General features: G+C 47.1%; 1 protein-coding gene across 1 annotated transcript; it reads right to left on the bottom strand.

Moving 5' to 3' along the window:
* Positions 1–1,227: 1,227 nt before the first annotated feature.
* On the bottom strand, positions 1,228–24,979 carry LOC144674549 (zona pellucida sperm-binding protein 3-like). Its single transcript, XM_078535849.1, has 7 exons — positions 24,911–24,979; positions 4,150–4,265; positions 3,958–4,061; positions 3,689–3,866; positions 3,476–3,602; positions 3,307–3,395; positions 1,228–1,276 (listed from the first exon to the last, which is right to left on the bottom strand). Exons 1-7 carry the CDS (start codon positions 24,977–24,979, stop codon positions 1,228–1,230), a joined length of 732 nt encoding a protein of 243 aa, XP_078391975.1.
* Positions 24,980–25,931: the final 952 nt, after the last annotated feature.

Raw genomic sequence — 25,931 nt, 5'->3', positions numbered from 1 at the left:
TTTTAACACTCCACCCTGCTTTCTTGCCCACATGTCTGTCCTTGGCTTGCTGCATTGTTCCAGTGAAGCCCAACTCAAACTGGAGGAACAGCACCTCATCTTCCGACTAGGCACTTTACAGCCTTCCGGACTGAATATTGAATTCAACAACTTTAGATCTTGAACTCCCTCCCCCATCCCCACCCCCATTTCCGTTTCTTCCCCCTCCCTTTTATTTTTTCCAATAATTTATATAGATTTTTCTTTTCCCACCTATTTCCATTATTTTTAAATTTATACCTTTTATGCCCTGTTAGTCTTATATCACCCCACCCCCACTAGAGCTGTACCTTGTGTGTCCTCCCATCCATTCTTAATTAGCACATTCGTTTAGATAATACCACCACCTTCAACACCTCTTTGTTCTTTTGTCCCTGACATCTTTTGGTTATCTGATCCTATCACTGCTTGCTTGTCCCTACAACCACACCACCCCCCCGCCCGACTTCTCTCCCCCCACCCCCCCACCTTAAACCAGCTTATATTTCACCCCTCTCCTAGTTTTACTCAGTTCTGTTGAAGGGTTATGAGGGCTCGAAACGTCAACTTTATTCTTCTCCACCGATGCTGCCAGACCTGCTGAGTTTTTCCAGGTAATTCTGTTTTTGTTTTGGATTTCCAGCATCCGCAGTTCTTTGTTTTTATATCTGAATGATGCCCCCCGTTGGATTTTGGTGCAACTGCAGGGCTGCTGCTGGTTTGCACTTGTGCTGCTTGTCAGGGTGGAGCCTGGGACTGGACGATGCCCCCTGTTGGATTTTGGTGCAACTGCAGGGCTGCTGCTGGTTTGCACTTGTGCTGCTTGTCAGGGTGGAGCCCGGGACTGGACGATGCCCCCTGTTGGATTTTGGTGCAACTGCAGGGCTGCTGCTGGTGTGCACTTGTGCTGCTTGTCAGGGTGGAATCCTGGACTGGAAAATGCCCCCTGTTGGATATTGGTACAACTGCAGGGCTGCTGCTGGTGTGCACTTGTGCTGCTTGTCAGGGCGGAGCCCGGGACTGGACGATGCCCCCTGTTGGGTTTTGAAGCTGTTGCAGGCGCTGCTTCAGGGAGGCAGCATCAAGCAAGAAAGGTCCTGATGCTCAATGCTGGCTGTCGGGTCTTCAGCCCGTGTTCGGCCACACGCAGCAAAACGGACGGTGAAGCCGGAGGCCGAGGAAGACGGGACGGGCGCATGGGTTTCTGGGTTATCGCTTCTCGGCCTTTTGGCTAAGATCAGTTGTAGTGAAGCGACGGCTAAAACCAAAGGAGCCCCAAACCAGGGGGTACGTAACACCGTTCGGGTGACAGTGAAGGACAGTGAAGGAGGAGCACCCATGGATCGGGCCTTCTTCATCAAGCGGATCCTGTTGAAGGCGTTTGGATTGGAAGCGGAGGAGATCTACTCCCTGCAAGACTTCCCCAGCGCTGGATATTTCGACGTGACCTTCAGGAATGTTGCTGCCTGCGTCAAGTTCCTGAAGGTGTTCGAGAAGAAGAGACACCAGCCGGAGATGAAGATCCTGATGGTGGAGCCGCTCTTTGCTCTGCCGTTGCAACGGGACCGTGTGGTGACGGTGCATCTCTACAACCCCTACGTCCCTGTCATCGACGTGTTCACCTTCCTCACCAGGTACGTCGACAAGGTTGGGAGCTGCACCGAGGTTAGAGACGCCTTCGGGATTTGAACCAGCAAACGCCAGGTTGAGGTCACGCTCAAGACCGACGGTAAGGGAGCCGTCTTCCACCCTCCTTCCAGATTTGCTATCGGGGGAAGCCGTGGCTACCTGGTCTACGCTGGACAACCCAAACTTTGTCACTCATGCGGCAAGTCTGGTCATGTGGCGGCCAACTGCAGCGCCGCCCTCTGCAAGAACTGCAAACAGGAAGGGCACCAGACAAAGGACTGCAAACAGACTAAGTGCTGCAACCTGTGTGGCGAGGCAGGTCACCTCTACAGGACCTGCCCCAAACGCTGCCTCACTTATGCACGGGCAGCCAACGCCAATGAGGGGGAAGCAGAAGAAATGCTTCGTGTCACTACTACCAAAGACTCTTGTAACACTCCAAACACCATGGCCCCCAGTGAGAACAACGGGACAAAGGAGGACACAGAGAGAGACAAGGTGGAGGATAAGATTGAGGCAGCAGACAGCCAATCAACAGCACTGCCCCCTGAACCTCCCACTCCTCAGGAGAGCGAATCAATGGAGGAGGAAGCAGCGGAAAATCAGCAGGGGGAGTGGCAGCTGGTGAAGAGAGCCAAAAGGAAGAAGGGGCTAAGAAGGGACCAAGCCACTTCCCAGACAAGTGGCAAGAGGCGTCTCCTATCCGACACGGATGACAAGGACAGCTGCTCTTCAGACGAAGAAAGGTAAGGGCGGCACCTACAGAAGAAGCGGAAAAGCTCTAGGGAGTTGGAGGACGAGACACCCGAGCTCCAGAACATTGGCGACAATGAGGAGACCAGCGCACCCCGACTTTGCCCACAACCTGAAGAGGCCAGTGCACCCCAACCCCAGCAATCTGGGAGCAGTGAAGCACTCAGCGCACCCCAGCTCCGGGAAGCCGGGAGCAGCAACGCCCCAGAGGGGGAGAGGATTGGGGAAGCTTCTCCAACAGAGGACATTTCAAATCCCGTCCTCTACACGAATCCCCAGATGCCACCTGAGCAGAACATCTCCAATGGGGAGGTTCAGGACAGTTTCCTCAGCCCATCCAAAGTGAGGCAATTTGTGAACACTATGGGTAAGCAGGAGCAGACCAAAGGCCTCGGACTCTCAGAGACAACAGGTTTGGTAAGACACTAAATGCTTTAAAATGGGTGTAAAGATTGTATCCAGAAATGTGCGTAGCATTAAATCTACTACTCGATGTGTTGCGACCTTGGACTACCTTGCCAAGGTCAAAGCTGACCTGTTGTTTCTGCAGGAGTGTGCGATGCCACTTCTCATCTCCTGCAGGGGTCCAAGTGAGGCCTCACCCTCCCACTTCAATCCAGCTTCACTCTCTGCAACATCAAACATTCCAGTTAGAGAGGGGAAAGGGGGACGTCCAACATCTAGAGGATCAATGTCCCACCAGCTTCAGGTACAAGATCTCTCCTTCCTCTGGGACCTAACCACAACTCCCTTGTGGCACCACAGTTACCCACATGGCAACAGGCACAAATGTCAATGCTCGATTCCTCCAATGGGGTCCAGCTAAACAAGAGAAAGAGCCCATCAACCAGGTTGTGCATCACATCCCCACACAACATCCCTGAGGGAGAGAGAGGGGGAACTGACACATTCTGCACCTTCTGGAAAGTACAAGCTTTGTTCCTGGAATCCCTCTGATCCAATGGAGCAACTTTCAGGTGACAGGTGATGAAAATCTCAGGGACACATTCAACACAAGTCATGATTCAGTGACTCCCTCCCAACATGGAGACCCCAATGATCAGCTTCCTCTTACCAAGGAACGGTCATCTCCAAGGAAACGGAACACATCCAGGTCAAAGCGGAGCTTGTCCAGCTCCCGCTCGTCTCTTGGCAACACAAAGGTTGAAAAGGAGTCCTCAGCTTTGCTGTCCAGGAGGCAACTGAAGAAAGATTAAAAAGGGACAGGAAGTGAATCAAGTGAAGCCATTGAGATGGGACCAGCTGGAGAAAGCAGAGAGATCCTTGCCCATTGTGGTCAATGAAGCTGTATCTCCGGGTGGAGTCCTTGTCTGGGCTCAGTGTAGCTACACAGCGGTCAATGTAGAGCTTCAGGGGCATGTGGTTGATCATTGAAACAGAGGCCTCAATGTGAATGAGCTCACCCAGGTAGTAGACAGTCGAAGTGCGCTCTGTAAGCCAGTCACCTGAAGTACAAGAGGACAAGGGTTAGAGACAGTGGCTGTAACTCCCAGTGAGTGACTACAGGAAATCACTCCCCATCCACCCATCACATACCATTCATTAGGCGCAGAGAGAATGACAGATGCCCTTCTCCAGACTTGGTGGAGCTGAATGGGATCCAGGTGGGCTTGATGGGGTCACTGCTCACATTGCCCTTCCTGGAAAGGCAGGGGAGTCATTTTAGGACATCTTCAGAGACCACCAGCAGCTGTAGATCTTATTGACAAAGTGAATAAAGATTCTCACCTCAAATAACGACACTCAATGGGAACGACAGCTCCATTCGTTCTCACAATGACAGATCCATGATACTCTGGGGTGTGGTTCAGGTGGGTGGTGTAGATGAGGAAATCTCCAATCATCTGAAAGAATCAGGTGAAGGAATGAAGAACTGATCTGAAATGAGAATGTTCTCCACAGGGGTTAACAATGAAGTCATCCCATCCCCTGAAAACAATTCTGAGGGGGATGGACAGGATCAGTGTGAAGAGGCTGCTTCCCCCCAGCCGGAGGAGAGTTGATTATTAGGGGTAGGCATCTCAGGTCAGGGGGTCACTTAAGATTAATGTGACAGGGAATTACTTCATACAGCAGGTGGTGAATGTTTGGGATTCTATCCCAGAGAGCTGTGAATGCTCAGTCACCGAGTACATTGGAGACAGATGGATTTATTTTGGGGAATGAAGGGAATGTTATGATGTGGCAGATGATGCTAGTCAGGTGGATCAAATCTACGAGGGAAACTTGATTAGGCACTCAACTGTTTTGCAATTAGTATTTTATTTTGAGATCAGTGCCCGGAATTCAGGAACAGCAAAGACTGCCACAAATTCAGGAGGTTTAGATAAAAATGTAAACATTTAAAGAAAAGATTAAGCACATCCATTATGTCTGCAAATTACTATAAGAACTCCCAAAATTCTGATTAATCTGGCTCCCAGTGACACCTTCATTAAGGCAACAGTTAAAAAACAGATTTGTACAGACCCAGGCAAAGCAACACCACCTGGACAGGAGAATTCAATACGAGTTGACACATCCTTGGTTCCTTTAGACAGGAACTTGATGCAGAGGCTGGAGGCTTCTCACATTTATGAAAGATCTTAGGATGTCTTCAATACTGACTCAGCCTCATCCTCTCTACAGGTAAATTCCATTGTTCCCATATCTTGTTGCAACTTCACTTTTCATAATATAAAACTTTAGTACTAATTTATCAGTAACCTTTTGAAAAAAATTAACACTTCAGCTTAGTTTCTGAAAGCTGGGTGTCACATCCCACCATTGCTTGGAAATTCAAGCTATCCAAATTTATATAAAAAAGCAAATTTTCATCACATCTCATTCTAAACCTGGTTCGATTAAACTGGACTGAAACCTCCAGTTGGATTGATCTGAATGAGGGGAATAGAGCTGAAAATCCTCAAAACAACAAAAGGAAAAGCTTGGAGGATCCAAAGAGAAGGTTCAAGACCAATGGGGCTGATGTCATAGGTTGGAGAGACTCAGGGATCAGTTAAAGTAAAGTACAATACAAGATAGAAAGCTAATTTGTAGTTTTATAAAGCAGGAGACAGCTATCTCCTCAATATCATTGACATCTCACCCAGTGTTGGAATGAAGAGTGGGGAACAACCTACAGCCCAAGCTTAGAGCAAGAGCTGAGGATTCCCATTACCTGCAACCTGCTGCCACACTCATGGAGTCCATAGTCAAAGAGGACAGTGTGGTTCTGAGAGTAGATCCTGGTTGGCCGACAACCTGCTGTCCCCGGGGTCAGGTCAGCAGCTTTGATCAGGTGCCTGGTTCCAAATAAATCCAGCTGGACCCTGAGCAGCAGCTTGTCCTCTCCACACTGCACCATCACAGTCTGCAGTGGAGACACACTTCCACCCTCAGACACACGGAAATGGGAACCAAAGGGAGGCCCAGGAGGAGAGACTGTCTGAGGCACAGGGGTGGCTTTGACTCTGCTCCATGGAAACCTCTGGCCCAGAAACAGTTGCCAAGTATCAGAGCCACAAACAGCTCCAGCTAACACCAGCACTGGGAACAAAGGCCTCACTACAAAATCACCCATGATACCAAACAACTCAACCATCCCTTCAGCCACCGAGCAGCACCTTTTATACACACAAGCTGCACTCACCTGACACCAATGAGACCGGAAGCAGCAACATTGAACCAATTAACCAGCCCCAAACTCCACAATCTCCACCAATGACAGAACTCATGGATTTATTACCAGGAAGGCTGATTTTATTTGGACCAATAGGAGTTGGTCTGGGGGGGGGAATGATGTCGATGAACAAAAGGGAAGGTGCGTGATAGGGTGGAGGGCAGGAGAGATTAAAGGATAAAAGGTTTCATGGTGCAAAAGCCAAAGGCAGTGGTAATGGGTAAAGTAAAGAAACAAAAGATGTGTCCAGATGAGGTGTGAATGGCTGCATAGCAACCGTCTGAATGTAACGTAGAATCGTAGAATTTTTACAACACAGAAAGAGGCCACTCGGCCCATCGTGTCTGCCCCGGCTGAAGAACGAACCCCCCCCAGCCTAATCCCACTTTCCAGCACTTGGTCCGTAGCCCTGCAGCTTCCGGCAGTTGAGGTGCATATCCAGACACCTTTTCAATGAGTTGAGGGTTCCGGCCTCTACTCCCCTTTCAGGCAGTGAGTTCCAGACCCACACAATCCTCTGGGTGACAAAAGGTTTTCCTCATCTCCCCTCTAATCTTTCTATCAATCACTTAAAATCTATATCGCCTCGTCAATGTGCTCTCTGCTAAAGTAAATAGGCCCTTCCCATCCAGTCTATCCAGGCCCTTCACAATTTTGTACATCTCAATCAAATCTCCCCTCAGCCTCCTCTGTTCCAAGGAGAACAACCCCAGCCTCTCCGATCTTTCCTCATATTTGCAATTTTCCAGCCCAGGCAACATCCTGGTAAATCTCCTCTGTTCCCTCTTGAATGCAATTACATCCTTTCTGTAACAAGATGACCAGAACAGCACACAGTACTCAAGCTGTGGCCTAACTAATGTTTTCTATAGTTCCAGCATAACTTCCCTGTTCTTATATTCTACACCTCGGCTAAGAAATGAAAGGATTCCATCTGCCTTCTTAACCAAATTCTCAACCTGTCCTGCTACATTCTGGGATCTGTGGACATTCACTCTAAGACCCCTCACTTCCTCTACACCTCTCAGTTTCCTCCCATTTATTGTGTAATCCTTTGCCTTGTTTGACCTCCCCAAATGCATCATCTCACACTTCTCTGGGTTGAATTCCATTTGCCACTTTTCTGCCCACTTAACCAGTCTATTGATGTCTTCCTGCAGTCCACAGCAACTCTCCTCACTATCAACCAATTTTTCTGCAAACTTCTTGATCATTCTACTTTTATGCCCAAATCATTAATATAGACCACAAAAAGCAGGGGGCCCAGTACTGAGCCCGGCAGAACCCCACTGGAAACAGCCTTCCAGTCACAAAAACATCCATCCTTTGTTTCCTGCCACTGAACCAATTTTGTATCCAGCTCGCTACGTTCCCCTGGATCCTATGGGCTTTTATTTTTTTAAGCAGTCTGCCATGTGGAACCTTGTCGAAAGCCTTGTTATATTCAATGTGTATCACATCAACTACACCACCCTCATCAATCCTACTTGTTACTTCCTCAAAAACTTCAATCTAATTAGTCAGATATGACCTGTGTACTATAGGCCCCCAAACAGTCAGGGAGAGATAGAGGATCAAATATGTAGACAAATTTCAGAGAAGTGTAAGAATAATAGGGCAGTAATGGTAGGGGATTTTAACTACCCAAATATTAACTGGGATAGTTTCAGTGTGCAAGGTAGGGAGGGAGTAAAATTCTGAAGTTGCATCCAGGAGAACTTTCTTAGACAGTGCGTAGAAAGCCCAGCAAGGGAGGGGGCAGTTCTGGACCTAATATTCTGAAATGAGCCCGGGCAGGTGGAAGGCATATCAGTAGGGGAGCATTTTGGAGATATTGACCATAACTCAGTTAGATTTAGGATAGTTATGGAAAAGGATAAGGTTGGGCCAGGAATAAAAGTTCTAAACTGGGGAAAGGCTAATTTTACTAAGATGAGATGCGATTTGGCACAAGTGGACTGGGAGCAGCTACTTGCAGATAAAACTGTCAGAGCAGTGGGGGGTCTTCAAGGAGGTAATAGCGGAAGCACAGGGCAATTATGTTCCCGTAAAGGCAACGGGTGGGGGGAACCAATCCTGGAGAACCCTGGATGTCAAGAGGCATAAAGGTTAGGATGAAGAAAACAAGAGAAGCTTATGGCAGATACCGAGGGCTCAATACAGCTGAGTCCTTCCTGGAATGTAAAAAGTGTAGAGGGAACTTAGAAAGGAAATTAGGAAAGCTAAGAGAGTGCATGAGAAAGCATTGGTGGATAGAATAAAGGAAAACTCAAAGGGGTTATTTAAATATATATAGGGTAAGAGAATAACTAGGGAAAGAGTAGGGCCAATTTGGGATAATAGAGGTAATCTGTGTGTGGACCCGGAAGACATGGGTGCAGTCCTCAATGAGTCCTTTACGTCGGTCTTCACAATGGAAAAGGACGACTCAGATACAGATATCAGGGTGGAGGACTGTGAAATATTAGAGGAAATTAACATAGAGAGCGAGGGGGCACTTGCAGGTCTAGCGGCCTTAGAAATGGATAAATCCACAGGCCCGGATGAGATATATCCCAGGCTGTTGAGGGAGCCAAGGGAAGAGATTTCAGGGGCCCTGGCAATAATTTTCAAATCCTCTCTGGCCACAGGTGTGATGCCAGAGGACTGGAGGACTGCTAAAATTGTTCCAATATTAAGAAAGGGAGGAATGGATAGATCAGGAAATTACAGGCCAGTCAGTCTAACCTCAGTGGCGGGGAAGTTACTAGAAAGAATTCTGAGGGGCAGAATATATCTGGCCTTGGAGAGACAAGGATTAATCGGGGACAGTCAGCATGGGTTTGTTAAGGGAAGGTCGTGTTTGAAAAATTTGATCGAATTTTTTGCGGAGGTAACCAGGAGTGTTGATAAGGGTAATGCATTTGACTTTAGCAACGCTTTTGAAAAGATCCCCCATGGCAGACTGGGCATGAAAGTAAGAGCCCATGGGATCCAAGGCAAAGTGGCATGTTGGATCCAAAATTGGCTGAACTACAATGTCAGCATTCTCCCCCTCTTTTGTTAAGACAGATGCAAAGTATTCATTCAGACCCACACCCACATCCTCCGCCTCCACCCACAGGTTACCTTTTCGGTGTTTTATGAGCACCACTCTTTCCTTCGTGATCCTCTCACTCTAAATTGATCAATCATCTTTGTGTTGATTTTGCTTGCCAATATTCTTTCATGCCCTCTCTTTACTGTCCTAATTTCCTTTTTGATTTCACCCCTCCGCTTTCCCTACTTCTCTCAGCTTGATCTCTTTGTCTAAATCATTAACAGGGATTGTAAATAGTTGAGGCCCCAGCTCTGATCCTTGCAGAAATCCCCTAGTTAGCGGCTGAGAAAACGAAAATGTCCCGTTTATCCCTACGCTCTGCTACTTCTCCATTGTCCAATCATCCACCCATGCTAAATGGATACATGGATCCATGTCAGAAGTTTAATGGTTAATTTGAGACAATGTCAGAAGAGTAAAAATACAATTTTAGAAGCAAACAAGCTCTAACAAAATGGCCCAGGGAACTTGTTTTCAATAACATCCATTGCATCCGTGATCCCGGGCTGGAGTAACAGAGAATTCCTCTGAATACATTCAGAAATCCTTGGATATACTCATCAGGTCTGACAGCATCTGTACAGAGAGAAATCGAGTTAACATTTCAGGCATCAGAACTGGACAAGTTTGAAATGTCATCGACTTTAAGCAACAGGAGGGTGAGAAAAAGGACAATAGGGAAGCTCTGTGATTGGGTGTAAGACAGGGAGAGATTAAATGACAGAAGAGTTAGTCGTGCAGAGTCAAAGGGAGTGGAAATGGGACAAGTAAAGAAACAAAAGATGTGCCTCGAGCAGTTGTGCTGCATTCCGAATGTGAGAACAAGAGTAAGAGTGAAACATGAAAAGAAATGGAGACAGTATGGAGACAGAGATTCCAGTCTGTAATGGTTGAACTCAGTGTTGAGTCTGGAAGGCTGTAAAGTATCCAATTGAAAGATGAGGCCAGAATCTTCCGAGGAATGTCAATCACTGTCGGATTGCCACTCCGCTCCTACTATCCTCCAGCACACCGGAGCGCGGCGTTCCTGACCAGGTCTTCCCATCCCGGCTTCTCCAGAAATGCGGAGCGAGCCTGAAATGGAACTGCTTCTTCCTAGCGTCGGATCGTTGGGAGAGGACAGGCCACGCCCCCTTTTTACAACACCAGCTCCCGGATTTTTTGTTATTCATTCACTGGATGTGGGCTTCACTGGCTGGGGCAGCATTTATTGCCCATCCCTAGTGGCCCTCGAGAGGGAGGTGGTGAGCTGCCTTCTTGAACCACTGCAGTTCATGTGGTGTAGGTACACGCACAGCGCTGTTAGGAAGGGAGCTCCAGGACTTTGACCAGTAAGTAAAGAGTTTAAATGTCCCAAAGCTTCTTTGGAAAGCTACAGAGAGAAGGTAAGTGAGTAATGGGGGTGGGCGGGCAAGGGGGTAGGTTGTGTGAGGTAAATGGGTAAGGGGATAGGATGTCAGGTAGGTAAGGTGGAAGCTGGGTAGGTTGGCAGGTGGGTGAGGTGGGCAGTTTGGCAGGTGGGTAAGCGGGTAGCTGGGGCAAAGGCTAGTCAGGTTGAGTCGGGGGAATAGGGTGCGTCGGCGGAGTCGGGTGGAGCAGCTAGTCAGGTCGAGTTGGGGGTGTTGGGAGGTCAATGGGGAGTCAGGTGTCAGGGGGTAGTTGGGGGTCACGAGGCAGTCAGGTGGGGGGGACATGGTGAGTGATTGGTCGGTCAGCTGTGCAGTTACCCAGGAGTTAGACTAGGTTTTCATCGGTCTAACATTTCCTGGTTATCTATTCAGGTAAGTACACGGGAACTGTTTGAAGTTGGAGACTTTTGCGGAGGGTCCCAGTGAGCAGGTGAATTGCCCATCAGATGTTCAAACTTCCCTGGCAGTTCCCGCAGAGTCAGTGCGTTGGGACTTCCGATAATGTCCCATGGCGCATCTTCCGGGGTACATCCATCCGGACTCCGACTATCTGGAGATCAGAAGCTCTCTGCTGAGGAATTCAGAGCTGGAGATTGCCTGTGAAATCAACCTAAAAACTGAAAGCTGCCTCACAGTGTTTGACAAGGAGTTAAATACACCGCAGTGTTTATTAAAAGTTCATCTCATGGGGTTTGTTACTGAGCCCCCAGAGCAGGACAGGCCCAGGCTCCAGATTATGCTGTGTTAGCTGAAGTCTCCTGGTGTGATAGCGAGCCAAACGGAGCACGGAGCTCCATCCCGGGCCTGCGTTGAGTGAGCTGATCCCGTGCCAGAGATCACCCAATGCCCTCCCCTACGTCCTGTCACCATGTGGAAATCTCCCAATTCCCAGTTCCATGTCACCTTGGCAACAGGCCTCTCCCCTAATTCTTTTTCACCATGGGAACAGGCCCCACCCTCAGTCTCCCATCACTATTGGCCGCAGGCTGTACCCTCACTTCACTGTCACTGTGGGAAACAGGACCCACCCCCATTCCCTATCACCATGGGGAACAGGACATGGCCCCTGCTGGAAATGTGAAATAAAATGAGAAGGTGCTTGAAGCTCTCAGTGATTCAGTTTTTCTGATCAATGAATGAGTCGAACAATTTGGGTGAAGGGATACTTCAGCATATCCTTCAGATGTTCTCTAAACTTAGTCTGGGTCACGGCATAAATACAAGTGTTTGTGCAGCAACTCAGGAGCTGCAGCATGAAGCCCAGTTCCAGCACAACTTCATCAATCCAAACAGAATCATATCCCAAATCCCACATCCGGTACCACACGGAATAAACCATTAACGTCGTCCATAACAGGATGAAATTTGCCGAGATAACAAACAGTAAAATGATGGATTTCCTTCGACTCTCCATCTCTGGGTCTCTGGGACTCTCCCCACTGCTGTCAGCCCGGAGTCTCCTGCGGGCTCTGCCGCTCACTAAAATGTGTCTGACAGTGAAAACATTGAGCAGCAAAATCAGAACAAATGGGACCGCTGGGTTTAGAATATTATGGAGGAACTCGATTGATCCCCAGACTTGAGAATACTGAATACCCCCTGTTACATCACAAAACCAGGGGACATTCAACAGCAAATATTCACCTATGAACATAAAATACCAGAAAATGTTCTTTAAACAGCTCAGCACAGTCACTGTTCCCAGAACCACAGTCGCTGTTTTCTCAGTGCAATATTTACTTTTCAGCTTCTGGACACAAATGGCCACAAATCGGTCAATGGTGAAAGTGACAGTGAACCAGACAGAACAGTCAGTGGCTACATAAAGGAAAACAGCGTGTATGTTACACACGGGAATGGAAAACAGGAACTGGAACTGCTCCCCATAAACAATTGGTATGTGTCTTAATATCAGGTCCAGGATAATGACCAGTAGATCTGCCACTGCCATGGCCACCAGGTAGCAAGTAACACATCTGGAGAGACCGCACTTTTGCTGAGACAGTATTCTAATCGCCATTAAGTTAACTGTGAAGAAGGAAAATAAAGTGGGGTAAAATACATCAGGTTGAGAACAAAGTTACTAGCTTGATTGAGAACTTATTAAGGTTTTAACATTTGTTATTGAATTCAGTCATATATTGAAATGAGGCCCAAACAATCCTCATCCACCACCACTCTCCTCTGTCTGGCTGAACTTGTTCTCCCACTGAATAACTTTTCCTTTAACTTGTCTCACTTCCTCCAACTAAAAGGTGTGGCTATGGGAGCGGAGCAGAGGCAAGTCAGGAACCAGGATCAGCATAAATAGATACTTGGGCTCAGAGCACAGCCTTTCTTGCCTGAGAGTGGAGCAGAGGCAAGTCTGGAACCAGGAGCATTTCAGCTTCTGTAGAAGCTGAGTGGTAAAAGCAACTGTGACATCACATGAAACCAGTAAGCTGATTGGCTGGTAAGAGCTTGGTGTAAGGGTTAGTGTGTTAAAAGCCAGCTTAGGATGCAGGAGTTAAAGTAGGTCTTGTAAATAACAAGAAGTAAAACTTTAAAATAAAAAATATATATACAACAAAATAAGTAAAATAAAATAGCTAAAATAAAATAATTAAAATAAATACTTAAAACACATACCCGTGTAATTAAGGAATGTGTAACTTTTAGTTGTAATTGTGGGTGATGCTAGCATTTAATAAACACAGTACTGTACTATACGTGGGAAATATTCCAAATTAATTAAGAAAATAATTTTTTTAAATGAGTAATTTAGAATAAATTATAAAATAAATACCGTAGTAAATGCTTCATACAAAGTTTAAGGTATGTCAGCGCAGCTCGGCCATGTGGAATGTACATCCTGTGGGATGTGGGAAGTCGCGCAGGCACAGAGTGGACTCAATGATCATATCTGCAGGAAGCGTCACTAGTGGCAGAAAGTTGAGCTCTGATTTGGGGAGCTTGAGTGGCTGCTGGAGTCACTGCAGTACATCCACAAGGCCGAGGATAACGTGGATAGCACTTTTAGAGAGGTAGTCACACAGCAGGTTCGAAGAACACAGAGAGGGAATGGGTGACCGCCAGAGTATCTAGGAGAAACAGGCAGGTAGTGCAGGAATCTGCTGAGGCTACCTCACTCTCTAACTGCTTTTCCATTTTGGATACTGGTGAGCGAGATGGTTCCTCGGAGGGCGATATCAAGAGCCAAGTTCATGGCACCACAGGTGGCTCAGCTGCACAGGAGGGGAGGAGGAAGGGCGGGAGTGCTATAGTAGTAGGGGATTCCATAGTTAGAGGAGCAAACAGGCATTTCTGTGGCCATAGACATGACTCCAGGATGGTATGTTGCCTCTCTGGTGCCAGGGTCAAGGATGTCACAGGGCAGCTGCAGAACATGCTTTTGGGGGAGGGTGAACAGCCAGAGGTCGTGGTCCCCATTGGTACCAATGATATAGGTAGGAAAAGGGATGAGGTCCTGAAACCAGATTTTAGGGAGTTAAGAAGATAATTAAAAAGCAGGACCTCAAGAACAGTAATGACAGGATTATTCCCAGTGCCACGTGCCAGTGAGCACAAGAATAGGAAGATTGAGCAGTTCAACACGTGGCTAGAGAAATGGAGGAGAAGGGAGGGCTTTAGATTTCTGAGGCATTGGGTCAGGTTCTGGGGGAGGTGGGACCTGTACAAGCTGGACGATCTACACCTGAATATGACTGAGATGAATGTCCTCGCGGGGAGCTTTGCTAGTGCTATTGGGGAGGGTTTAAACTAGATTGGTATGGGGATGGGACCCTGAGGGGAAATTCAGAGTGGAGAGGAGAAAAACTGGCAGTGGGGAGTAGGGAAGCATCAACTGATACCAAGGATATATCAGCCAGTTGTATCAAGGTTAATAGAACCTTGGAGAGTTTGTTAGAACTAGAGTAGGCAACAGCAAGTCATTAGATGGGACCAGAATGAGGGGGAAAGGATAAAAAGCCTAAATCAGGGCTAATGTGCATGTGTGTGAAAGCACGGAGTGTGGTTAATAAGATTGGTGAACTGCAGGCACAGGTTAACAAATGGAATTATGTGATACTATTGTTATAACAGAGACCTGGCTCAAAGAAAGGCAGGACTGGGCTAAATATTCCTGGTACAAGGTGTTCAGGAGAGACAGGAAAGGAAGAAAATGTGGTGGTGGGGGTTAGGGTGGCAGTGGGAAGTGGCAATTCTGGTTAAAGATGGCATTACAGGATTGGAGAGAGAAGATGTTCCAGAGGGGTCAAGGACAGAATCTCTCTGGCTGGAGGTAAGGAATGAAACAGGTGCAGTAACATTGATTATATACGACACAGACCACAAACTAGTGGAAGGGATATGGGGAAACAAATTTGCAAAGAAATTATGGAGAGGTGCAAGAGTTATAGAGTAATCAGAATGGGAGACTTCAATTATCCGAATATGGACTGGGATAGGAATAATACAAAGGGAAAAGTAGGCAAGAGTTCCTGGAATGTGTTCAAGATAATTTTCTGCATCTGTATGTTTCCAGTCCAACTAGAGGACATGTACTTTTGGACCTGGTTCTGGGGAATGAGTTGGCCCAAGTGGATCAAATATCAGTGGGAGAGCCTCTAGGGGACAGTGACCATTGTATCATAAGGTTTAGGTTAATCATGGAAAAGGACAGGGAACAATCCAGAACGGGGATAATTAATTGCGGGAAAGCCAAGTTCGATGGGATGAGAAGGCATCTGAGATGAGTGAGTGGGAATCAAATGTTGGCAGAAAAGACGGTGGCCGACAATGGGCCACCTTTAAAGAAAAAGTATTGCAGCAAATGTCAAGGGATATTCCCTGAAGGGGAAAGGTAGGACAAATAAATCCAGAGAACCCTGGATGATGAGAGAGATAGAAGATGAAAAGGAGGAAGTGCGCACACAACAGATGTCTGTTGAAAATACAATGTAAAATCAGCCTCAATATGGCAGGACCGGGGGGAAATGAAAAAACTAATAAGAAAAGCAAAGAGAGAGCATGAAAAGAGGCCGGCAGCGAACAGAAAAGGAAATCCCAAGGTCTTCTACAAGCATGTAAATAATAAAAGGGTGGTAAAAGAAAGAGTAGGGTTGATTAGGGGCAAAAAATGGGACTTGCATATGGAGGCTGGAGAAATAGTGCAGGTGTTGTCCGAGTACTCTGCATCTGTCTTTACAAAGGAAGAGGATCCTACCCAGGCCAAGGTGAGAGAGGAGGTAACTGGTACACTAGAAAAACTTACAATCAAGAGGAAGGAGGTGTTGGAAAGACTATCTTTACTTAAAATAGATAAGGTACCAGAACCGGATGAGATGCATCCAAGAGTACAGAGAGACGTGAGTGGAAATTGCAGAGGAAATAATGATAATCTTCCAGTCTTCCTTAGACACAGGGGAGGTGCCACACAACTGGAGAATTGCAAATGTTACACCCTTGTTTAAAAAGGGGTGCAAGGATTAAGCCGGCAACTACAGAGCAATCAGAATGACCTCAGTGGTAGGGAAACTTCTGGAAACTACAGGATGGGGTAAAATCAATAGTCACTTAGACAAGTACATGATAATGAGGGAAAGCCAGCATGGATTCATTAAGGGAAAATCATGTTTAACTAACTTGCTGGAATTTTTTGAGGAAGTAACAGAGAAGGTTGATAAGGGAAACACTGTTGATGTGGTGTATATGGATTTTTAAAAAAGGCTTTTGATACAGTGCCACACAACAGACTTGTGAGAAAAATTCTAGGTCATGGAATAAAAGGGAAAGTAGGCACTTGGATAAGAAATTGGCTGAGTGACGGGAAACAGAGAGTAGCGTTAAATGGTGGTTTTTCTGATTGTGAAAGGTTTGTAGTGAAGTCTCCCAGGGTCAGAATTGGGACACTTATTCTTCATGATATATATTAAGGACCTAGACTGTTGTGTGCAGGGCATGGTTTCCAAATTTGCAGATGATACGAAGATTGGAAATGTTGTCAACTGTGATGGAGATAGTCTTGAACTTCAAAAGGACATAGACACGTTGGTGGATTGGGTAGACAAGTGGCAGATGAAGTTCAATGCAGAGAAGTGGCAGGAAAAAGATGGTGAGACCATCTAAAACAAAGGGAGGTGCAGGAACAGAGGGACCTCGGTGTATGCGTACATAGGTCATTGAAGATGGCAGGGCATGTTGAGAGAGCAATTAATAAAGCATATAGTATCTTGGGCTTTATTAATAGGGACATTGAGTACAGGGGTAAGGTGATCATGCTGAACTTGCATAAGACACTAGTTAGGCCTCATCTGGAGTACTGGGTCCAATTCTGGGCACCATACTTGAGGAAGGACGTAAAGTCATTGGAAAGAGTACAAAGGAGATTAATGAGAATGATTCTAGGGATGAACAACTGCAGCTATGAGGATAGACTGGAGTGATTGGGACACTTTTCCTTGGAAGAAAGAGGGCTGAGAGGAGACTTGATAGAGGTATTCAAGATCCTGAGGGATATGGACAGGGTAAATAGTGAGAAACTGTTCCCACTCAAGAAAACATCAAGAACCAAAGGGCACAGATTCAAAATAATGGGCAAAAGGAGTAGAAGGAGGAAAATTTTTTTCACCCAGAGGGTGGTGGAGGCAGGTTCGATCAAGGTATTCAAAAGGCAATTGGATTGCTAACGGAAAAGAGAGAATGTACAAGGTTATGGGGATAATGCAGGGGAGTGGGAAGAGGCAGAATGTTCTTTCAGAGAGCCAGTGCAGACTCGATGGGCCGAATGGCCTCCTTCTACACTGTAAAGATACTGTGATACTGTGGGTACCCGCATGGGCCCCAGTTATGCCTGTCTTTTTGTGGGATATGTGGAACGTTCCTTGTTCCAGTCCTACTCAGGCCCCCTCCCACATCACTATTTTCAATGCATTGATGACTGTATCGGTGTCGGTTTGTACTCTCATCGGTACCTGGAAAACTTATCGATTTTGCATCCAATTTCCACCCCTCTCTCACCTTCACATGGTCCATTCTGACACTTCCCTTCCCTTCCTTGACCTTTCTGTCTCCATTTATGGAGGTAGAATGTCCACCAATATTCATTACAAGCCCACTGACCCCCACAGCTACCTCGACTCCAGCTCCTCACACCCTGACTCCTGTAAAGACTCCATCCCATTCTCTCAGTTCCTTCACCTCCGTTGCATCTGTTCCGATGGTGCTACCTTCCAAAACGGCGTATCTGGCATGTCATTCTCTTTCCTTAACCGATTATTCCCCGTCACTGTGGTTGACACGGCCCTCAACCATGTCCAACCCCTCTCCCACACCTCTGCCCTCACCGCTTCCTCTCCCTCCCAGAACCATGATCGTGTCCCCTTTGTCCTCACTTTTCACTCCACCAGCCTCCGCATTCAAAGGATCATCCTCCACCATTACCGCCAACTCCAACATGATGCCAACACAAAACATATCTTCCCCTCACCCACCCCCCCTACCAGCATTCCGTAGGGACCGTTCCCTCCCTACACCCTGATCCACTCCTCCATCCCCTTCCCACGGCACCTTCCTATGCAATCACAGAAGGTGCAACACCTGCCCTTTTACCTCCTCCCTCCTCACCGTCCAAGGGCCTAAACACTCCTTTCAGGTGAAACAGTGCTTCACTTGCACCTCCTTCAATTTGGTCGACTGCATTCGCTGCTGCTAACGCGGTCTCCTCTACATTGGGGACACCAAACGCAGACTGGGTGACCGCTTTGCGGAACACCTTCGGCCTGTCCACAAGCATCGGACAGAGTCAGCATGGATTTACGAAAGGGAAATCATGCTTGACAAATCTACTGGAATTTTTCGAGGATGTAACTAGCAGAGCTGATGAGGGGAAGCCAGTCGATGTGGTTTATTTGGGCTTTCAGAAGGCTTTCAACAAAGTTCCACATAAGAGATTAGCGTGAAAAATGAAAGCGCGTGGGATTGGGGGTAGTGTATTGAGATGGATAGAAAACTGGTTGGCAGAAACAAAGAGTAAGAATAAACGAGTCTTTTTCCGAATGGCAGGCAGTGACTAGTGGGATACCGCAGGGATCGGTGCTGGGACCCCAGCTATTCACTATATATATTAATGATTTAGATGAGGGAATTAAATGTAATATCTCCAAATTTGCAGACGACACAAAGCTGGGTGGGAGGGTGAGCTGTGAGGAGGATGCAGAGATGCTTCAGTGTGATTTGGACAAGCTGAGTGAGTGGGCAGATACATGGCAGATGCAGCATCATGTGGATGAATGAGAGGTTATCCACTTTGGTAGCAAAAACAGGAAGGAAGATTATTACCTGAATGGCTATAAATTGACTGGAGGATGAGGAGCATGATGGACGCTGGGCTATTGGAGGACTGGTGGATAGGAGGTTGTTCGAGTGGGAGAATCAGATCCTCTTTCCCTCCCCCTACCCGGATTTTAACCTAGCGACAGATTTAAAGATAAATCTGTTGAATGAGTTAATAAATTTTATTTATTCTGAGAGGGGAATGTGCAACGAGACCTGGGTGTCCTTGTACACCAGTCGCCGAAGGTAAGCATGCAGGTGCAGCAGGCGGTAAAGAAGGCAAATGGTATGTTGGCCTTCATAGTGAGAGGATTCGAATACAGGAGCAGGGATGTCTTGCTGCAATTATACTGGGCCTCGGTGAGACCATACCTGGAATATTGTGTGCGGTTTTGGTCTCCTTATCTGAGGAAGGATGTTCTTGCTATAGAGGGAGTGCAGCGAAGGTTTACCAGCTGATTCTTGGGATGGCGGGACTGACATATGAGGAGAGATTGAGTCGATTAAGATTATATTCTCTGGAGTTCAGAAGAATGAGGGGGGCTCTCATAGAAACCTATATAATTCTAACAGGGCTAGATATGGTGGATGCAGGAAGGATGTTCCTGATGGTGGGGGAGTCCGGAACCAGGGGTCACAGTCTGAGGATACGGGGTGGACCATTTAGGACTGAGGCGAGGAGAAATTTCTTCACCCAGAGACTGGTGAGCCTGTGAAATTTGCTACTACAGAAAGTAGTTCAGGCCAAAATATTGTATGTTTTCAAGAAGGAGTTAGATCTATCACTTGGGGAGAAAGGGATCAAAGCATATGGGGAGAAAGCGGGAGCAGGGTTGGATGATCAGCCATGATCATAATGAATGGTGGGGCAGGCTCGAAGGGCCGAATGGCCTACTCCTGCTCCTATTTTCAATGTTTCTATGTTTCTATGACCCAGACCTTCCTGTCGCTTGCCATTTCAACACACCATCCAGCTCTCATGCCCACATGTCTCTCCGTAGCCTGCTGCAATGTTCCAGTGAAGCTCAACGCAAACTGGAGGAAAATCACCTCATCTTCTGATTAGGCACTTTACAGCCTTCCGGACTGAACATTGAGTTCAACAACTTCAGACCATAAACTCTCTCAACCATCTCTAATCCTTTATTAATCCCACTTTCTTTATTTCAATTTAATTAAAATTTTTCTACTTATTTATTTTCATTTTTAGTTTTATATATTTATTTTTATTTATTCATTGATTTTTAAAATCCTTTTCCCCCCACCCCTGCTCCCACAGGGCTTTCTGTCACTTGTTTCTATGTTGTGCTTTCACAGAGCGCTGACCCTTGTTCTGCTATTAACACATTCTGCCGCTATCAGCACCTCCTTTAGTCCTCACAAAAAAAGCAGCTCTGAAGAAGAGTCACACGGACTCGAAACGTTAACTCTGCTCCTTGCTCCACAGGCGCTGCCGGGTCTGCGGAGCTTTTCCAGCAGTTTTTGTTTTTATTTCAGATTTCCAGCATCTGCAGCATTTTGCTGTCATTTCATTGAAATGATTGTACCTGAAAGAACAAATGTTCTTTCAAAGGGAAGGTCTATGATATGATGGAAGGCAGGACAGATTAAATGCTAAAAGGATGATACTGAAATTGTTGATGATGTCAGTGTTGATCCAAATGCTCCTCTCCAGCCTTTCAATGTCTGGCTAAAATAATTAAAATTCCCCAAGCGCCCCCGGTAATGATGTAGATCCATGGACCGGAAACATTAGCTCTGTTTCTCGCTCCATAGTTTCTTCCAGCCATGCTGACTATTTCAACAACAATAACATCTTTACACAGCACTTTCAGTGTATTAAAACATTCCAAGACTCTTAACAGGAGCATTATAAAACAAAAGGTGACACTGGAGCCACACAAGGAGTCCACAGCATTAAGCTTTGTCTGAGTGCAGCGAGTTTAAGTGTTTAGCTCCGGGAATTTGGGAAGTGAAAGAATTTTAAGGATTGATTCCTTTCTAAAATCTAGTTGAGTTTGCATTTTATGTTTAACTTAAGTGTAACAGTAAATTGTAGTTTCTTTCAGTGTTAGTCATTTATTCTTTCATGGGATGTGGGCATCACTGGCTGGACCACCATTTATTGCCCTTCCCTAATTGTCCTTGAGAAGGTGGTGTTGAGCTGCCTTCTTGAACCGCTGCAGTCCATGTGGTGTAGCTTCACCCACTGTACTATAAGGAAGAGAGTTCCAGGATTTTGACCCAGCAATAGTGAAGGAACAGCAATATAGTTCCAAATCTTAATTGTGTGTAGCTTAGAGGGGAACTTGAAGATGGTGGTGTTTCTACGCATCTACTGCCCTTGTCCATCAAGGTGGGAGTGGCTGTGGGTTTGGAAGGTGCTGTCGAAGGAGCCTTGGTGAGTTTGTGCAGTGCATCCTGTAGATGGTACACACTGCGGGCACTGTGCATTGGTGGTGGGGGGAGTGGATGTTGATGGTGGCGAATGGGGTGCCAATCAAGCCGGCTGCTTTGTCCTGGATGGTGTCCAGCTTCTTGAGTGTTGTTGGAGCTGCACTCACTTCGGGAAGTGCAGAGTATTCCATCACACTCCGGACATGTGCTTTGTGGATGGTACAGGCTTTGAGGAATCAGGTGATGAGTAACTCACTGCAGAATTCCGAGACCCTGACCTGTTCTTGTAGCCACAGTATGTTTTTGGCTGGTCCAGTTCAATTTCTAGTCAATGGTCAGCCCCCATGGGGTGGAATTTTCCATGCCCGCTGGCATTGGGCGTGATCGGTGGCATGAGCGGACAATATGGCCACGATGGCGGGAAACCAGTTCTCGACCGTCCGCTCAGCCTGCCGACAGCGGCCGTGTTTCCCGCCATCGGACATCGGGAACCTCATTGTCATACATCAGCCCATCATTTTCCGGCCAGGCCGCCGGAATCACCCTTCCCCCAACACCTCTCCCGCTGGATTGTGCGTCCAGGTCGGTGGGAAAGCACGCTGACGTGTTTCACAACAGCACAGAAACGACCTGCACTTGGCGGCTGCACTTTGAGGGGAATTCGGAGTTGAATACCTCGTATTAGGGAAACCTGTATGAAGTGACCATTCCTCTGAAACTCAGACAGTTCAGGCACAGCCACATTGATATGATTGGGGTCGGGCTCCGAGCTTATCTGCCCACTCAAGCAACGCAGAGGCATCAAAGAGCCACCAAGTTCTCCAGAGCTCCCCCCAGCACAGACTGCACATTCAGGAGCACTTTAGTGGACTGCAGAGCAGTTGGACTGCACACGTTGTACAATCTCCTCGCTAAAGCTGGCCATGGAGCAGTCACTGCTGGAGGTGTTCACAGCCTCTTGCAATGTAAACATCCCGGTTTGGACCAGCCTCCCCCATGGTTCAAGCTAACAGGGCAGCCATGCAGCGCACTAATCTCTGGCCATCCAAGTGGGGATCAGCTCTCTCCGGGAAATGTTAAGGGGCCGTCACACTTAACCAGGACAGGTTCTTAGTACACCCATGCTAACCAGGTGTCTCTCTCTTTAACCCAGCAGGAGGAGTACATTAGGATCATGGAGCCTGGTGAACTAGCTGTATGCCTGATGGCCTACAGAGAGCGAAGACGACGGAGGAGAGAGTGACTGAGGCTCCTGGATGCGCAGAGGCAGGAGCAGCAACCTCAGGAAGAAGTGGGGCTGTGGCTCCCGCACACGCAGCCCAAGAGCCAGAGCGAGCCCTGGCTGGTTGGCGCCTAGCGACACCCAGGGTCTATAGACGCCGCCTTTCATTCCTGCAGATGACCAAGAACCAGTGTCTCTGCAGACTGTGCATGTCTGGGCACATCTGCCAGCTACTGCAGGATTTGGCACCACAGGGGCATGGAGGGCATCCACTGCCAGTGGCCATGAAAGTGACCACAGCGCTCAATTTCGACACCAATGGCTCCTTTAAGAGCTGCACAGGTGACCTCTGCAGGGCATCACAAGCCTCGACCCATAAATGCATCCATGAGGTCACGGATGCCATCGTCTCGAGTTGCTAGATTTATGGAGGATGATGACGACATGCAGTGAGGAGACACCATAGTCCCTCACATCGCATTTGTGAACGTTTGACTCCTGTCTGGCTTATGGCAGAATGTGAGAATGCTCCTGTCATGGAGACGCAGGGGAGGCCCTAATAGTCACTCAATTACAGGAAGATGATGATGACCATGCACTGCGCACACTCCATAAATCTTCACACAGCCTCTGAGAATGTCTGACTCCTGTCTGGCCGAGGGCAGCTCACTTGTTCTTTGTGATCAGGGTCATATCATAGAGATGCAGCCATAAAACTGTTAAAGTATCTGATCCTTTATCCACCTTCAGCACCTGTTGCTGTTGCTGTCCATCCTGCGGCCAGAGCGGGCGTAGAGGACATCCTGGCAGGTCTCTACGGCATCCAAAAGGTTCTCGAGGAACGTGTGGCTGAATCTGGGGCTGCAGTTCTCTTTAGTTTCAGGGCCATGTCTTCCATGCAGCAGTGGTGGTCTGGATGAACTGAAATATGTGCTTGTGGCTGGACTTTAAACATGGTGCCCGGCGAGATGCAGCGGCTGGGTGATGGCAGGCGGGTGAATGGGAGCCCGTTCGCCATGGAAACAGCAGGTTTCCCAGGAATGCAGAAATAATGTGCCGGGTTTGGGATGATACAGTGCGAAAACCCGACATCGAGGCCCACGGGTAAAACATCATTTTACCCACCCGCTACCGCACTTAGTGCCAACCTGGGAAAATTCCACCCATGATGTTGATAGAGGGGGGGGAGGGGGGTAACTACCAGGACACTCCCATGGGTGTAACGGGACTGCCACTGGTAACTCTTGCAGCTGTTGACATTGCACACAGTGTTTTACCACCCGTCCAATATCACCTTCCATCCCCAGCCACCAAAGAAAACTTTGCGCTATCGTCTTCATGCGTGAGATTCCTGGATGGGCATGTGTAGCTCTACTAAGAGTGGTTCCCTTCCTTGTGAAGGAACTACCACTCATACACCCCATAATAGAATACCATCTTGACTGCTCATCTCGTATCTTCGGTTGCAAAATGGCTTCAATTCATCAGAGACTGGTTCCTGGGACCAGCCATGTAACACTTAGTCTCTCACTCGAGACAGGACTGGATCACAATTCGTCCAGTTTCTTATCTGCCTGGCACAGACTGGCGAGGAATCTTGGAAATTCATTACTAATATGAGTGCTTGAGGAATTGGGATGTGGTCATTGTTCTCTTGTAAAGGAAGGCGACTTAGGGCATCGGCATTTGCTATATGAATCCCTGGTCTATGTACAAAGGTTATTCATATGCTGCCAAAATTATGGCCCATCGTTATATTCGTGCTGACGCTATGGGTGATATAGCCTTTTCCTCACTAAAGACCCAAAAGTGGTTTGTGGTCTAATACGATCGTGAAATGTCGCCTGTGCACGTATTGGTGGAATTTGTTTTATGCCAAAAATAATGAACACACTTTCCTCTTGGAGCTGAGAATATCCTTTTTCAGCTGTGATAAGTGTCCTGGATACATAGCCTAATGGCCTCTCGGTGCTGTCATCCATTTTGTGAGATAGGACCGCTCCCAATCCATAGGGGGACCCGTCACAGGTTAGCACCAATTCCTTTGTCTGGTCATAATGCACTAACAAATTTGAAGAGTATAAGAGCTGTTTTACTTTCACAAAGGCTTCTTCTTGGGGTGACTTCCAAAACCAACCCTGTTTTTTTCCTAGCAGAGAATGTAGAGGGGCTAGAACTGTGGAATAATTTGGTAGAAATCGCCCATAATAATTTACCATCCCTGAAAATGATTTAAGTTCAGAGATGTTCTTAGGTGCAGGTGCCTCTCTTATTGCTTTACCTTTCTCCACAACAGGGTGTAACCCTTGGGCATCTTCCCAGAGGCCCAAATAAATGACTTTGTTTGCCTGAAAAGTGCATTTTTCCTTCTTCAGGAACACTCCTGCTTCCAAAAATTGTTCCCAAACTTCCTCCAGGTTTGCCAAGTGTTCCTTTTCTGTGAACCCAGTTATCAGTACGTTGTCCAGGTAGACCATTACTTGAGGTAGGCCCTGTAGTAAGCTCTCAATTGTCCTTTGGAAAATGGCACAGGCCGAGGAGACACCGAAGGGCAGGCATGTATGTTGATACCCTTTGTGGGTATTTATGGTCACAAATTCCCAGGAGGCATCTTCCAACTCCAGTTGCTGATATGCATGACTCATGTCAAGCTTTATATACGTTGTACTTCCTGCTATAGGTCTTCAATCTTGGGAATGGGGTACCTGTCCAGTTTGGCTGCTCCGTTGATTGTTAGTTTATAGTCCCCGCAGATCCGGATGGTCTGGTTTGGTTTAAGGAATTTGGGTGCTGCCCACTTTGAGAACTGGACCAATCTTATGATACCCAGCCTCTCTAGCCGGTACAACACAGCATCAAACTTCTCTCTCAGGGCGTATGGCACCGGTCTTGCTTTCAAGAAGCGAGGGGTTGCTTCTGGGCCCACATAAATCCTGGCCTGTAGGCCTTGGATTTTTCCCAGTTCATCCTTGAAGACAGTGTCATATTTTATTAGCAACTCGAGTGGTGTCCCTGCTCGCAACTGGAAGATTTCGGACCAGTTTAATTTAATCTCTTTCAACCAATCACACCCTAGAAGGCTTGGTCCTTCACCTCCTACCACCATCACTGGTAGCTGTGCCAATTGGTGTCTAGAATGAACAGTTGCTCTAGTGATACCTATTACCTGGATTTCTTCATCTGCATATGTTTTCAAGTTGGCAGATGTTTGTTCCAAATTTAATTGTTGATCACCTTTATTTAAATATCTGAAAGTGTGTTCTCCTATTACAGTGGGAGAAATACCTGTGTCTCCTTCCATTTTTAATTGTTTACCATTCATTTGCACTGTGACAATAATTGGCTCTGTCTTTCCAACTTTCATGTTGAATAATGAATAAATGTCAGAATTGGTTCTTTCCGGCTCTTCTACACTACAGACTTCATTGA

This window comes from Cetorhinus maximus, unplaced genomic scaffold (genome assembly GCF_964194155.1).
Source record: "Cetorhinus maximus unplaced genomic scaffold, sCetMax3.hap1.1 HAP1_SCAFFOLD_698, whole genome shotgun sequence".
Classification (NCBI taxonomy): domain Eukaryota; kingdom Metazoa; phylum Chordata; class Chondrichthyes; order Lamniformes; family Cetorhinidae; genus Cetorhinus; species Cetorhinus maximus.
Note: the sequence above shows the minus strand (reverse complement) of the source record. Positions and strands in the feature narration are given on the sequence as shown.

Coding starts and splice junctions, on each gene's coding strand:
- LOC144674549 (XM_078535849.1), bottom strand. CDS start 24,979: ATGGTCTACCTGGACAACGTACTGATAACTGGGTTCACAGAAAAGGAA. Junction 4,266..24,910: donor ACTTGGCAAACCTGGAGGAA/GTTTGGGAACAA, acceptor TGATTCTTTCAG/ATGATTGGAGATTTCCTCAT. Junction 3,396..3,475: donor TTGGAGATGACCGTTCCTTG/GTAAGAGGAAGC, acceptor TGTGTCCCTGAG/ATTTTCATCACCTGTCACCT.